We start from the raw sequence: 16,584 nt of genomic DNA, 5'->3' as shown, positions 1-16,584 counted from the left end.
CGCTGAATCACGTGACATCCCTAGAATTACCTGGGTGCTAATTAATTCGCATTGAGAAAAATATTTAATCAACAGAATTGAAAAAAGATGTAGTTAATTAGATCCTATGATATAATTATTCATTAAATTGGATCCTGCAGTTTTAATGACAAAACTAATTATCCAGCTTGTCGATTGACCCAAGAATGCCCCCCCCCTCTCCTTTCTCAGGAGTTGTGGTGTAAAAAGTTAACAATAACAGTCACCATTTGTATCACCTTATTAAGCAGTCACCATTTGTATCACCTTGTTAAACAGTCACCATTTGTATCACCTTGTTAAACAGTCACCATTTGTATCACCTTGTTAAACAGTCACCATTTGTATCACCTTGTTAAACAGTCACCATTTGTACTAGTGTGTTAAACTGACACCATTTGTATCACCTTGTTAAACAGTCACCATTTTACTAGTGTGTTAAACAGTCACCATTTGTATCACCGTGTTCAACAGTCACGATCTGTATCACCGTGTTTAACACTCACCATCTGTATCACCTTGTTAAACAGTCACCATCTGTATCACCGTGTTCAACAGTCACCATCTGTATCACCGTGTTCAACACTCACCATCTGTATCACCGTGTTCAATACTCACCATCTGTATCACCGTGTTCAATACTCACCATCTGTATCACCGTGTTCAATACTCACCATCTGTATCACCATGTTCAACAGTCACCATCTGTATCACCGTGTTCAACCCTCACCATCTGTATCACCGTGTTCAACCCTCACCATCTGTATCACCGTGTTCAACCCTCACCATCTGTATCACCGTGTTCAACCCTCACCATCTGTATCACCGTGTTCAACCCTCACCATCTGTATCACCGTGTTCAACCCTCACCATCTGTATCACCGTGTTCAACCCTCACCATCTGTATCACCGTGTTCAACACTCACCATCTGTATCACCGTGTTCAACACTCACCATCTGTATCACCGTGTTCAACCCTCACCATCTGTATCACCGTGTTCAACCCTCACCATCTGTATCACCGTGTTCAACCCTCACCATCTGTATCACCGTGTTCAACCCTCACCATCTGTATCACCGTGTTCAACCCTCACCATCTGTATCACCGTGTTCAACCCTCACCATCTGTATCACCGTGTTCAACCCTCACCATCTGTATCACCGTGTTCAACACTCACCATCTGTATCACCTTGTTAAACTGACACCATTTGTATCACCGTGTTCAACAGTCACCATCTGTATCACCGTGTTCAACAGTCACCATCTGTATCACCGTGTTCAACACTCACCATCTGTATCACCGTGTTCAACAGTCACCATCTGTATCACCGTGTTCAACAGTCACCATTTGTATCACCGTGTTCAACACTCACCATCTGTATCACCGTGTTCAACAGTCACCATCACTAAGTGCAACATACAACAATGTCTACAGTTGGTTGTACTGAGGGGAGCTGCCGACCATGTTTTAGTTACCATGGTTACAGGATTGTTTGGCACCAGCCACACCCACTTTACACACACACACATACACACATACATACATACACATACACATACACACACATACACACTATCCAATAAAACATATATTATTTTTAAAAATAAGTTTTAATTTGTTCATTTGTTTATTTTGTTGGCCTGGTAACCAAGGCAACGCCGGGACAATTAGCAAATAAATAATTTGAAGGAAATGATCCCGCCAAGGCCGTACGTCTTTACCACGTGGTGGTAGAATAATGGTGATAAAATGGTGGTATAATGTCAATATAAAATGGCACAACAGTGGTACAAAGACACCACAATGGTGGTATTATGGTGTTAAAACAGTGGTATAATATTATCACAAATATCTTTGTGGTACAGTACTAGCACACTGGTGCTATGATGGTGCTATAACAGTGACACAAATAAAATTGTGACAGTGGTAGTATGAGTTGTGGTGCAGTTTTGAAAATCAGGGGTGGTTGTTGTCAAAATGTGAAAATCAGTGGTGGTTGTTGTCAAATGTGCGACCTAAGCAAAAAGTTTAATCCGGATAAAAATGTTTTTTTCTTCACGTAGCTCTACCTAGTCCCACGGTGGAAAAAAACGGATCGCCTAAAGAATTCATACGGCTCCATTGTTGCTGCATCTAATTCCGACATGCCCCAAAAATTCGCCGATTCCGTATCTTTCTCCGAATGCTGTTGTTGCGCATATCTCACCAACAGAGCTGAGTGGGAGGAAGTGGAGAAAAAACTTACGGAAATGTTCCAGTCTCCATTGGTGTAAACATGGACTGGAAATAATGTATGACGTAGAGACACGCCCACATTTGACGCCTGCAGGGTTAGTCGGGGTTTCTTTCAAACATTTTTCTCAGTGGACACTTGAAACTTCTGTAGGGGGAGGCTCAATTCAAGTTTCCGGCGGGGGGGGGGGGGGCGATATTGGCAACAATATTACGTGTCTATATAGATTATACATTTTATTCTGTTTTTCCCGGGGGAGGGGGGGCATAGACCCCCCCCCCTGGAGCGACGCCTGAGTGGAATTGGTTACAGTGCCAAGCGAGCAAATATCAGCCATCAAATGAGACCTAAGTTTGGATCACCCAAAATTTTTGGGTCACCACGCTACAGAATGCTATTTTTAGATGCACCGGAAGTCTGACGTCACAGGCAAAGATTTGCTCGGAATTTTGGCCGCATTAATTGTACAACTCGGCAACTCGGTCGATAACTTTGGCTGGGCTTACCTGGCCGTAGTTAGGTGTGACAATATCTGACGTCACATCCGGTCATTGATCAGCAGTCTTGCGTAGCTGGAGAAGGCGCCCAGGACAAGAATTGATCTTGTTATTTATCAGTTGATACGATTTGATAGATATGAGTTAAGTTTTCTTAATGAGGTGTTCAAAATTAACGGTTCAGGTGTTAAGTGTGGTTTTGGTCAAACGTGTTCAGTGATTAACACCGTTTGTAGATTCCCCCACCTTAAATAAGATTCCTGAGAAAACGAAGACGTCGCTATTGCTAATTTTTACTGGTGGCCCTTGTGAACTCAAGTCGATTAAGTAGAGTTCGTGATTGACACAAGGGACATAACCATATTAATAGAAGGATGTATCCAATAGCCTCCCTTGAAGAGTACAGTGGATTATGTCCATGTATTGTCACATTTTGAATATCTTTTCAATAACTCACAATAGTTCAATTTGTTCAATTGTTCAGCATATAATGGGATTATCGAAACCATTGCACGGTGTATTGCCTGGCCCGTTAGCAGTTTAAAACTTTAGACTACCTCCTTCAGCCTGTTCTAGAATCTTCTAATGCCCCATTGACATCACTAATGCCTTCAATAACTACGTGAAGGTCATCGCACAACTGGACACTGGTGTAGTTCTAGTGCAGAACCGTGATCAGCACTTGTACCAGGTACAAAAATTGTGCGGATAGGGAAGATGCAAATTCCAGTCTGGCAAATACTCTATGCCGTGATTCTATGATATAAACTAAGTAATAAAGAAAAAAAACAGAAGATCGCATTAAAATGCAAAGTATCTTTATTCCTAAAGCTTTTTGTTTAATTTTATTATAGAAAAAAATAAATATCTCTTGGAAAATAAATATCTTGGATTTGTAATCACAAAAATCCTGGGTCCAGTTCCGTTTCCGGTGGATCTCCTTACATCACATGGAGTCCATTATCACGAGGAATTCTGGGAAAACAAATATGTCTACATTATACATTTAAAGAAAGTCATTTATACACATTTTAAAAAATTAATTAGCAACAAAGCAACACTACACTGTAACTGCTATTTGGCTTCGTGCTCATGTGTGGGTTTTTTTAAATGTGTAACTTGTGTGTAATGAGACCACTTAAATATTTGTATATTGATTAAATGTAACCAACCTACCATCGAATTTGATGAAACCATCCTTGATGTAACCAACCTACCATCGAATTTGATGAAACCATCCTTGATGTAACCAACCTACTATCGAGGTTGATGAAACCATCCTTGATGTAACCAACCTACCATCGAATTTGATGAAACCATCCTTGATGTAACCAACCTACCATCGAATTTGATGAAACCATCCTTGATGTAACCAACCTACCATCGAATTTGATGAAACCATCCTTGATGTAACCAACCTACTATCGAGGTTGATGAAACCATCCTTGATGTAACCAACTTACCATCGAGGCTTATGTAACCAACTTACCATCGAGGTTGATGAAACCATCCTTGATGTAACCAACCTACCATCCAGATTGATGTAACCAACCTACCATCCAGATTGATGTAACCAACCTACCATCCAAGTTGATGTAACCAACCTACCATCCAAGTTGATGTAACCAACCTACCATCGAGGCTGATGTAACCAACCTACCATCAAGGCTGATGCAACCATCCTTGATGTAACCAACCTACTATCGCGATTGATGTAACCAACCTACCATCGAGCTTGATGTAACCAACCTACCATCAAGGTTGATGAAACCATCCTTGATGTAACCAACCTACCATCGAGGTGGATGAAACCATCCTTGATGTAACCAACCTACCATCGAATTTGATGAAACCATCCTTGATGTAACCAACCTACCATCGAGGTGGATGAAACCATCCTTGATGTAACCAACCTACCATCGATGTTTATGTAACCAACCTACCATCGAGGTTAATGAAACCATCCTTGATGTAACCAACCTACCATCGAGGTTGATGTAACCAACCTACCATCGAGGTTGATGAACCCATCCTTGTCCTTGTCGGCAGCCCGCATCAGCACGAGGTAGTCGACCTCTGTGAGGTTCTCCCCCAGCAGCTCAATGAAGTGACGGAGTTCATTGAAGGAGATCTTCCCGTCCCCGTCCTGGTCAAACAACCTGGGTGGGGGTGGGGGGAGAGAAACGTTATATTTGGACCACGATAGGCCAACACAGAACAGACCATTAAAAGAACACTGACCAGTCAGAAGACCACACTTTGGATGATCATTAAAATATACCAAATAGACCACCGACCCAGTGTCCAGTGACCACCGACCCAGTGACCCGGTCAGCTGACCACCAACAACACCTACTTGAAAGCCTCCATCAGCTCAGCTTTCTTGTCACTCTCGGTGTCTTCCCGCTGCATCATAGCCTGGAACTCACAGAAATCAATCAGCCCGTTTTCTGCAGACGTTTACATATCAAATCTTGCATTTTCTCAATGTAAGCATTTACTTAGAAATCCTATCATATTTGAATTTTAGAAAAAAATAGAAACAAGCAAGTAGACACAGACACACATTTACACACAGACACGCCCATACACATTAACACATGACATTCCCATACATACGTGTACCCAGACGAAGAGCTGACCCACCGTTGATGTCCACCTCATGGATCATGTCCTTGATCTCCTGGCTGGTGGGGTCCCTGCCCACGGACCTCATCATTGCGCCCAGCTCAGCCTCACTGATGGAGCCGTCTCCGTCCTTATCAAACATGGCGAACACTTCTCTCAGCCCTGTATAGCAGGAGTAATGGTCGTCACGTCAAATTAAAGCTGTCACGTCAAATGAAAGCTGTCACGTCAAATGAAAGCTGTCACGTCAAATTAAAGCTGTCACGTCAAATTAAAGCTGTCACGTCAAATTAAAGCTGTCACGTCAAATTAAAGATGTCACGTCAAATTAAAGATGTCACGTCAAATTAAAGATGTCACGTCAAATTAAAGATGTCACGTCAAATTAAAGCTGTCAAGTCAAATTAAAGCTGTCACGTCAAATTAAAGCTGTCACATCAAATTAAAGCTGTCACGTCAAATCAAAGCTGTCACGCCATCCTCGTTCAGATGTGTCACAACAACTAAAGAAGTTGTCACGTCAACATTAGGAAAAATATAAGTTGTCACAAAGCAGCTAACTCGAAAGGCAACTGTAGTTATATTATATACCTTTATATACCTTTGGCAGCTAAACAAGGTGATGGATCACCGCTGGGGACAGTTGGAAAAATTAGAACAAGGTTGGTAACATTTGGGGAGAGTAGGAGAAACTAGCACTAGAACGATGGGTTATCACTGGGGACAGTTGGAGAAACTAGCACTAGAACGATGGGTTATCACTGGGGACAGTTGGAGAAACTAGCACTAGAACGATGGGTTACCACTGGGGACAGTTGGAGAAACTAGCACTAGAACGATGGGTTATCACTGGGGAGAGTAGGAGAAACTAGCACTAGAACGATGGGTTACCACTGGGGACAGTTGGAGAAACTAGCACAAGAAAGATGGGTTACCACTGGGGACAGTTGGAGAAACTAGCACTAGAACGATGGGTTACCACTGGGGACAGTTGGAGAAACTAGCACAAGAAAGATGGGTTACCACTGGGGACAGTTGGAGAAACTAGCACTAGAACGATGGGTTACCACTGGGGACAGTTGGAGAAACTAGCACTAGAACGATGGGTTACCACTGGGGACAGTTGGAGAAACTAGCACTAGAACGATGGGTTACCACTGGGGACAGTTGGAGAAACTAGCACAAGAAAGATGGGTTACCACTGGGGACAGTTGGAGAAACTAGCACTAGAACGATGGGTTACCACTGGGGACAGTTGGAGAAACTAGCACAAGAAAGATGGGTTACCACTGGGGACAGTTGGAGAAACTAGCACTAGAACGATGGGTTACCACTGGGGACAGTTGGAGAAACTTAGCACAAGAAAGATGGGTTACCACTGGGGACAGTTGGAGAAACTAGCACTAGAACGATGGGTTACCACTGGGGACAGTTGGAGAAACTAGCACAAGAAAGATGGGTTACCACTGGGGACAGTTGGAGAAACTAGCACAAGAAAGATGGGTTACCACAGGGGACAGTTGGAGAAACTAGCACAAGAAAGATGGGTTACCACTGGGGACAGTTGGAGAAACTAGCACTAGAACGATGGGTTATCACTGGGGAGAGTAGGAGAAACTAGCACTAGAACGATGGGTTACCACTGGGGACAGTTGGAGAAACTAGCACTAGAACGATGGGTTACCACTGGGGACAGTTGGAGAAACTAGCACAAGAAAGATGGGTTACCACTGGGGACAGTTGGAGAAACTAGCACTAGAACGATGGGTTACCACTGGGGACAGTTGGAGAAACTAGCACAAGAAAGATGGGTTACCACTGGGGACAGTTGGAGAAACTAGCACTAGAACGATGGGTTACCACTGGGGACAGTTGGAGAAACTAGCACAAGAAAGATGGGTTACCACTGGGGACAGTTGGAGAAACTAGCACTAGAACGATGGGTTACCACTGGGGACAGTTGGAGAAACTAGCACAAGAAAGATGGGTTACCACTGGGGACAGTTGGAGAAACTAGCACAAGAAAGATGGGTTACCACTGGGGACAGTTGGAGAAACTAGCACAAGAAAGATGGGTTACCACAGGGGACAGTTGGAGAAACTAGCACAAGAAAGATGGGTTACCACTGGGGACAGTTGGAGAAACTAGCACAAGAAAGATGGGTTACCACTGGGGACAGTTGGAGAAACTAGCACAAGAAAGATAGGTTATCACTGGGGACAGTTGGAGAAACTAGTACAAGAAAGATAGGTTACCACTGGGGACAGTTGGAGGAACTAGCACAAGAAAGATGGGTTACCACTGGGGACAGTTGGAGAAACTAGCACTAGAACGATGGGTTACCACTGGGGACAGTTGGAGAAACTTAGCACAAGAAAGATGGGTTACCACTGGGGACAGTTGGAGAAACTAGCACAAGAAAGATGGGTTACCACAGGGGACAGTTGGAGAAACTAGCACAAGAAAGATGGGTTACCACTGGGGACAGATGGAGAAACTAGCACAAGTAAGATGGGTTACCACTGGGGATTACTGTAGAAACTAGCACAAGAAAGATGGGTTACCACTGGGGACAGTTGGAGAAATTAATACAAGGTTGGTAACATTTGGGGATAGTTGGGGAAACTAGCATTGGAAAGGCTATTGTCGGTGACTGTAAAGTCTAACTGCAACAATTATTTCTGGTCAGTGGGTGGTTACAAAATGTCTTACCTTTTACTGTATCACTGTCACCTGAGGTAGCCTAAGAAAAAAAAAATGTCCGGATCAAACACTGACCAAACTACATCAACACACTAGATAACATACGGCCAAGGGATTTTTAGCTGAATGCCATGGGTGTGCTAAGTTTTGTTTACTAATTTAATGAAACAAAATAAAATACGCGTTAATGTTAAATTTTAAAAAGTGTAAGAATCCTTCGCGAAATCCAAACATTTAAATTAAAGATGTTTTTAAATCCGTGGACATCTTAAAGTCGAATGTCTTAGATTACCATTTTCACTTAAGTTGAAACAATTTGATAACTATTGGGCCCTAAATCTCACCTGTTTTATAGGCCCTGGGTGCCCAAAACACAACTCACAACATCAGGTGAACTTCTACACGGCTGTGTTCTACGCTCATTTCTCTTTCAATACACGAAACACGAACTGTGTTGTGATCATGGTTTCACCCTAACAAATTTCACAAACCTACGCTGTCACCATACACATGTGTCCAGAGTTTCTTCCAGTCATCTCTTCGCCCCCCCCCCCCCCACCCCCGAAGAAAGTCTACCCCCATCCCCCGAACGAAATGTAATTTATATAGAAAATATATACTTTTAACAGTGTCCGCCACCCCTCCCCTCCCCGATAATTTCAAGTGCCCCCCCGACCCCCACCAGGAGAAAAATGTCTGGAAGAAACACTGCATGTGTCAATGGACTGTCATCAAAGACATCTGACAAATTGTCAGTGACAATGACATATAGATGTGACAATGGACTGAAACAGTGCATCCATTATGCTCTAATATGTAATTCGTATTTAAGCATTATATCATCATTCCCCCCCTCCATCTACCAATAAAAGTGTTAACTATTAACTAATTATTTCATGCAAACTGTATGCCAAACAATAGAGAGATATTGAAAACCAAAAGATAGAGTCGTTGATAACTTTAGCGTCAGTCGAATGTGTGCTTCAGGTGTTTACTCCCGGGAGTGGGTGGGCTGTGTGGGTCCGGACTTGATGACGTCACCCGAGTGTACACCATTGGTTCTGTGTGCTGCATACGGCTAGCCATGATAAGACGGTGGTAACACAACACATCAGCAAGACACATGAAATGACACAACACGACTAACAATTCACTAGTAACACACAAGATTAACAACACACGGTGTAACACAACATATCTAACAACTCACCAAACGACATAAGTGATGAAGTTACAACAAACACATGTCGCCACATTATGTAGCAACAAATCAAATGACAATTGACACAACAACCAACACACTAGTAAAATAACACAGCATGAGGAACACATCAACACACAACTTTGTAACAAGTTCATGGTGTGAGGTTGTACAGAAACAGCACCCAAAATGTGCATGTAGGATTTGGATGGAGGTGTTAAAGGTGTAGTTCAAAATGTGGCAAGTCACACAGAACCCTTGGATGAACAATACACATTCTCTGAGTGGGAAACCACATCAACAGACCAAACAGTACAAGATCAAAACAATAGACAAATCAAATGTGGAAAACTGCAGTATAAATTATTTTTTATTATCAGCAAACAGCAACAATAAACAAATCTTAAGGAGAGAAAACAATTTTTTTTTGCTCACTACATTACAACACATTTATTCAAATCTAAAGCATACAATTTTCAGTGCATTTATTCAAATCTAAAGCATACAATTTTCAGTGCATTTATTCAAAACAATTTTTTTTAAATAATTTATAATTGTAATTTTATGCAAAGACAGTTTTAAAAAGTCAACATCAAATATATCTTTTACTCAACCAATTGCATAAAAAAAAACATTCATTAAAAAAAAAACATTCATTAGCTTGTTCGTAATTATAAGCAGGGATTAAAAAAAGTCATGTTTTCCACAAATCCTCAATGAGCAAAGATAAGGTTTTGGACACTGGGCAGCGGAAACTAAAATTGATGGTGGACTTATTAACCCTAATAACAGCTGTGGCAGGGTAGACAACTTGTGTTTCATTGGTGGTAGAGACAGACAGAAGCATTTCACTTTTTAAAATTTAAAACTGTCATTAAAAATTCCTATTTGCGTGTATAAAGAACATTTTTATTTACTAAAAAAACAGAATTTCACTCAGTTGTCATGAGTATTTATCACATCAAATTTTCTAAATTGTTAACAAGATTTCTATATTAAATGCTAGAACATTGCATAAAAATCAGAATTTCCAACAGCTGTATGAAGCTGAAACATTACTGACAAATGTAAAGGCCTATAACTTTGATAATAATGAAAGGCTGTACACATACTGGAGTGCTGTCCCCTGTCAAATGCTGGCAGACCTATGGAGTGCTGTCCCCTGTCAAATGCTGGCAGACCTATGGAGTGCTGTCCCCTGTCAAATGCTGGCAGATCTAACAGCAACCACTGCCTCAGCTGCAGCCTTGATGAGCTGACACAGCTGAATGCTGTACTCAACACTTTCTGTTCTGCCTAGCTCTCTGCCAGCCCACTCTATCTTATCACACAACTGACCTACACCAGGTCCCTGGTCACTGTGGGTTTCAGCTGTCCTCTTCTCCGAGTGGTTGTGATGGCAGGAGGTTGAAGTATGCGCGTCCACTCGCCTGCCTGGCTCTGGTACCTCTGGCTTGATGACCTCGCCCAGGTAACCTGTGGCTCTGGGTGTGGTCAAGGTCTGGACATCATGGAAGGAACTGTAGACCTGAGAGTCTCCCCCACACAGGTCAGTGACCCGCCCTGCCCCTGACTGCTGGAGTTTTTTAGCTGCTCCGCCCCCTTCCCTGGCTGCCGTGGTTGATGTGGGGTTGGATGACAACTCAATCTCTCTAGCCATAGAGATGGCAGCTGCTTGGTTCAACACTGAAAGTAAACCATGGGGTCACATGACAACAAAACTTTGGGATATTTCTTCTGACAGGTGAGAAATTTAATTTCTTTAAACACATTGTTAGAAAAAAGTTTCACACAGATGTATAAAACTAAACAGAAAAAATAAATAAAAAGGTGACCTACCTGGATTGTCTTTGTCCGTGTCTGAGTCCAGCTCAGAACAGGCCACACAATACTGAGTACCCTGTCTGTCCTGGAGCAGGATGGTCTAATGGGACAGAAAAAAAAAACTTGTCAAAATATACTCCACTGATGATTCACTCATTTTTAAATAAATGATTGACTTGTCATCCCAGAATTGTTAATCATTAATCGTTTAATAAACAGCTTTTATTTTATCCTTTGCACTTACTCTATACTACTGAACTTTTTGTGAGACATGTTGTTTAAAAAATAAGAGTTGTTGAAAGCAATAGCAGGTTAGAATAAGCATGTTATTATGTGTTCAGGCTATGATGGTAATAACTTCAAGACAGCCAAATCTAAAACAGAAATTTATCAGCAACTGGCTCTCACTACCTCACACTGTCTAAAACTGAAATTTATCAGCAACTGGCTCTCACTACCTCACACTGTCTAAAACAGAAATTTATCAGAAACTGGCTCTCACTACCTCACACTGTCTAAAACAGAAATTTATCAGCAACTGGCTCTCACTACCTCACACTGTCTAAAACAGAAATTTATCAGCAACTGGCTCTCACTACCTCACACTGTCTAAAACAGAAATTTATCAGCAACTGGCTCTCACTACCTCACACTGTCTAAAACAGAAATTTATCAGCAACTGGCTCTCACTACCTCACACTGTGAACAAACTGTGGCCAACATTTTGTAGCCCTTCAGTAAATAAGTAGACATCAACTTGGATATTTTATCCGAGCGCTCCCGCCGTGCCTCAATCAACTTCATTTCAGCTTCGGATGGGGGCTGCCAGTTGTCATAATCCATGGACATGATCAAGTCAACTGGAAATACAGAAATATTGAAATAAGCCAAACTGGTGTCAAAATAGAGTGAAAATGTAACTTAATTACAGGGCTTTGTGAGATTACATTAGTGTAAATAGTTTAATCTTAATTTACAGTTAGCTAAATCCAATAGGTTAGCAGGAAATGTCATTATCATGAAATCATGCTTGTATACTTGTAAAAGCCATTTCTCACATTAAGGCTGTCTTTTGGTTTAAAATTTTATGTAATATTCACTTAGTGATGATGATCAGTAGTGATCAGTATTTAATTTCAGTGTTTCTTCCCGACTTTTTTCTACGGGGGGGGGGGGGGGGGGGGGGGGGGGGGAGGAGGAGGAAGGTGAGACTGGAATTTCCTGGGGTCAGACACACTGGCAAAAATATATATTGTCCATATAAATTCTTTTTCGTTCGGGGGCAGTAGAAGTTTTGAGGTGTGGGGGAGGGGGGGGGGGGGGGGGGGCAGGGAGGATTGCTCCAAGATGCCTGGAAGAAACACTGTTTAATTTGAGCCCATTGCGCAGCTATTAAATAATTACAGTCATTGTGTTTAGCACTTCTTCTATGCAGTCACTTCAATATAATATAGATTATAGGCCATAGGTCCTAGTATATTAAATATAACACTTCTTAATTCTAGAACTAATAAGGCTTAGGCTTAATCAAGATAAACATAAAAACATGATTTAAAATTTAGAAATAGATTCTATTAGCCTAAGGCCTAAATTAACTAAATTTCTAAATTACTAGCTAGATCTAGAATCTAGTCTCACCCGATTTTACGTAGGCCTACCCTAAATCGATAGATTACCTTTTTTTTAAAGAAACTTTTAGTTTACTTTTGAAGTTTCAAGCTGTAAACTACAGTAAATAGATCTAGATCTAAATAGAAATCTGGTAATCTATCGTTTTAGGTACGTAAAATTGACCAAGAATAGTAGTAAATTTTAGTAGTTATTTCACATTTTTAAGAGGAAATATGTTTTAAGAATTTACAAAAATGTTTCATTTAAAAAAAAAAGTAAAAGTTCCCTTTTCAAACCAGACGGTCTATGGGGCAAGTGAAGTAGAGTTTACTTGTTTCTGTGACCTCAGCATATAAAGAAATAGTGTAGTCAGCACTATGCCCAGCCGCCTTTACTTTCCCTATCGTGAGTTAGGTACCCATCAGAGTTGGGTGGACTCAGGGACGGTCTACTTTTCTGTAGGCCTAATAAATAAAGACTAGCAATGTTTTCCATCAGATACAACCAAGCTCATTTACTTTAGCAGCCATCTTGTTTATGTTTTTTTTTGGTAAACTGGGAGATTCAGGGGAAGCCACTCTATTTTACAGATGGCTGCTAATATATGATAGCGAATCTTGCTCGCAAGCACTGCTGTTTAACCATTAATGTCCCATTCATTCTACCAAAACTCCACCCATGACGGCCCGATGTAAGGAGCATAACTCTGTATGATCACGTGAATAGTTTCACAAAATATTTGTTTTTGTCTAAATGAAATTAAAAATTAAGATAAAAACTATTGCTTAATGTTGGGAATAAACCTGGCTTTCCAACAGTATTAAATAGAATATATTATATTTGGTAAAAGTACAGTATAAAAATAAAAAATGTCGGAGAAAATTCAAAACAGGTCATTTTCGGTAGTCAACTTTATTTATTTTTTTCTAAACAACTATGCATCGAATTTAACAGTTAAATATCAATTTGGTTATGTTTAAGATATATAATTCATAAAATACATGCCTAGATACGTTTAGAGGCATTACTTTATTTTATTTTTAATATTAAATCTACTAAAAATAGGACAGATGAGTCTAAAATTTCGAGATAGAAAGAAACTATTATTTTTTATCTTTCAAAAGCGCCATTGAAATTAGAAGACCGGAAAAGGATGCTGAAACAATCCGACTTCCTGTTTAGTTAAAAATTAGGATTTGTAGGCCAAATTTTAATGAAACAAATTTAATTTTTCTATGCGTATTGTAAGCGGGCGGCAGCGGGCGTTACGGGACATTAACGGTGTCGGGCGGCAGCGGGCGTTACGGGACATTAATGGTTAAAGTTGATTTATGGCCTATAGTATACAGTATACTTATACTATATTAGATCTATATATTGATATAGGCCTATTTAGTATTTAGCAGAGGCATAGCGACCCTTCCCGGGGACAAACTTTTCATTTGCACCCCCCCCCCCCCCCTCAAACTTTCAATTTGGCACCCCCCTTAGGTCAGCGCCCGGGGACATATGTCCATCCCCCCCCCCTCGCTACGCCTCTGGTATTTAGCTATTGATTTTGGTTTATTATTCAGTTATCTATAGCCTAATATTTGACCCAAATAATAATATATCACAATATAGGCCTATTCTATTTCTATTAAACTTTAATATAAAGCCTTAGCAATGAGGCTACATTTTTTTACATTACTAAACTAAAACTAACTAGATCTACAACTAATCTAACAACTAACTTTAGCAACTTTAGCTGGGAACTACTAGATCTAGATTCTAGATCTAGATCTCTCTAGAAGATCTAGATCTAGAATCTAGATCTAGATCTACTAGCCGCGGCCGATTTTACGCACCTAAATTTAAAACGATAGATTACCAGAAATCTAGAGTAATCTAGAAGCGATGGTCTAGATCTAGTCTATTTGAAGTATTACTTAAAATATTTTGAGCTAGAGAATGTAGTTGTGGACTTATTGCTTTGGTTTTACCTTACAATACAATGCCTTGAAGTTTATGAATAGGCCTAAGCAGTGAAGCACCCCAGTTGGTTTATGCGTTTTAATTGTTTCGTAGGTTTTGTCTAAAATAGTCTAGTGAAATCTATGTAATTTATACACATTCGTAAAAGTGTGTTTATTACTAGAATAGATCTAGATTAAAAAGAACCCCATTATTTTTAATGATTTACTCATAAAAATGTAAATATTCTTTCATTAAATAAATTTAAGGCTCTTAAATCTAAATTAAACATAGAAGATTGAATGCTGGATTATTATTTTTATTAAAGCATACTTTTTTAAAAATGCTACTGTTAGGCCTACTGAACAACTAAATTTTTGTAACACAGATTCCAAATTGGCAAATTTGTTGCCAAAATTTCAAAGTAATAATTTCAAATTTTAAAGCTTAAAAAGTTTTTGTTTTTTACAGAAAAGATAAACATAAAAACAAAAAAGGTCTAGATCTAGATGTATTTGTATTTTACTTCAAAAATTAATACAAACATTTTCTTTCGTTTTTGTGACCAAAATTAGTATAAAATTACGTTTTAATGTATATAAATGTGTCTCCAAAGCTGCCGTTTAATTTCTAAAATGGCTTGACTAAGTCCTCTTTATTCCTTGTGTAGCATAGGGTCACAACCCCATTGTCCGATCCCTGGCTGTCTCTCAAGACATCCCTGCGGTTTTTAACACGAATTGCTACATCTTATCTGTAGGGGGTGCTGTAACTGTAATGGGTATCCTTGCCCTCCACCACAGGTCTACGCTAGGCACTCTGCCCTGTTACATTAAAATCAGAATCTGACGGAAGATATTTTTTAATGAAGGTCTGTATCTTGTCTGTGCGGGTCTTGGGGACTCTCCAAGTATGTGCTCCGTAAAACAGCACCGCCTTGACATGACATTAGAATTTAGAATCCTAATTAATGTAATTAACTATGAATGTTATTTGTCTTAGGGACTGTCATTCTTTTTATCCCTGATAAATAGTACGGTAATCTATCGTTTTAGCGTAATTAATTCGGCCGCAGTAGTAATGTGCGGGAGAGGTAACTGATGAATATATTTGTTTAAATAAGTATATTTAAGTCAAATTTTACAAAATTAAACAGATAATTGATTTAAAATAACAATCAGTGACCAAAAAAATTTAAAATACCATGAAACTAACTTTAAACAAGGTGTTTGAGATAAATGTTAGTAGATAAAAACAGCGGCCATCTTTCCAAATAAAATTTAGAGTAGTTTCCCTTGATAAAAATGTCTATTCGTACGTATATTGTGTTGACTTTGTTGTTTAATATGCATAGCTGTCTTGTTTAATGTAAGTAGTACAGAGGGCCGTCTCCTTATCTTTAATTTCAATTGAAATGAAGGCTATGTATTAGTGAGGCTCACTAACTTTAAAGCGTCCTTGGTTGCTAACCAGAACATGGCTACCTCACCTGGGCCTACGATTGGGCAATTTTTACTGCTTTGTTCGAGAGACCACCTTAACATTAAGTTTAAAAATAATTATCACGCGAAAAATGGCGTTTTTTTCGCGTATTTTAAGCTATCTGAAGATGACAAAGCTATTTTTGGCAGATTTTTTTTTTAAAAATTTGCTTCCGACCATGGAGGTCAAGCGGAAACATGGGTATAGTTTGAGTTGTTTAAAAACTTTAAATAAAGGACTGTTACGTGTCTAAATGGCACTGTAAGGTAGAGTATTATTAGATTGATCGTTTAGTGAAAAAATATTGTAATTATTTTGAATCCATTTTAAGAAATCGGCAGCCAAAAAAGGTCACTGAAAGCACGTAATTTTTTATTGTGACGTCATCGCTATTGTTACGGAAGCTGTACAGTAGTATCCTCTCGCTGCTT

At 39.8% G+C, this 16,584-nt stretch overlaps 2 protein-coding genes across 4 annotated transcripts; both read right to left on the bottom strand.

Annotated features, from left to right (window-relative positions):
* Positions 1–3,551: 3,551 nt before the first annotated feature.
* Positions 3,552–8,164, bottom strand: LOC131946227 (uncharacterized). Its single transcript, XM_059306905.1, has 5 exons — positions 8,092–8,164; positions 5,397–5,540; positions 5,107–5,200; positions 4,761–4,909; positions 3,552–3,725 (listed from the first exon to the last, which is right to left on the bottom strand). The coding sequence occupies exons 2-5, from the start codon at positions 5,518–5,520 to the stop codon at positions 3,697–3,699; spliced, it is 396 nt and encodes a 131-aa protein (XP_059162888.1). The 5' UTR covers positions 5,521–5,540; positions 8,092–8,164; the 3' UTR covers positions 3,552–3,696.
* Positions 8,165–10,226: 2,062 nt separating this feature from the next.
* On the bottom strand, positions 10,227–15,028 carry LOC131946172 (protein ZNRD2). 3 transcript variants are annotated; one of them, XM_059306841.1, is made up of 4 exons: positions 15,005–15,028; positions 11,801–11,967; positions 11,123–11,207; positions 10,227–10,969 (listed from the first exon to the last, which is right to left on the bottom strand). In XM_059306841.1, exons 2-4 carry the CDS (start codon positions 11,954–11,956, stop codon positions 10,485–10,487), a joined length of 726 nt encoding a protein of 241 aa, XP_059162824.1. In that variant the 5' UTR covers positions 11,957–11,967; positions 15,005–15,028; the 3' UTR covers positions 10,227–10,484. The 3 variants fall into 3 exon arrangements, with proteins under 3 accessions (XP_059162824.1, XP_059162817.1, XP_059162809.1); XM_059306834.1 differs by lacking the exon at positions 15,005–15,028 and adding an exon at positions 14,701–14,819; XM_059306826.1 differs by lacking the exon at positions 15,005–15,028 and adding an exon at positions 14,589–14,688.
* Between the last annotated feature and the right edge of the window lie 1,556 nt (positions 15,029–16,584).

This window comes from Physella acuta, unplaced genomic scaffold (genome assembly GCF_028476545.2).
Source record: "Physella acuta isolate Inbredline_101_S28 unplaced genomic scaffold, ASM2847654v3 ptg000051l, whole genome shotgun sequence".
NCBI classification, from domain to species: Eukaryota; Metazoa; Mollusca; class Gastropoda; family Physidae; genus Physella; species Physella acuta.
Note: the sequence above shows the minus strand (reverse complement) of the source record. Positions and strands in the feature narration are given on the sequence as shown.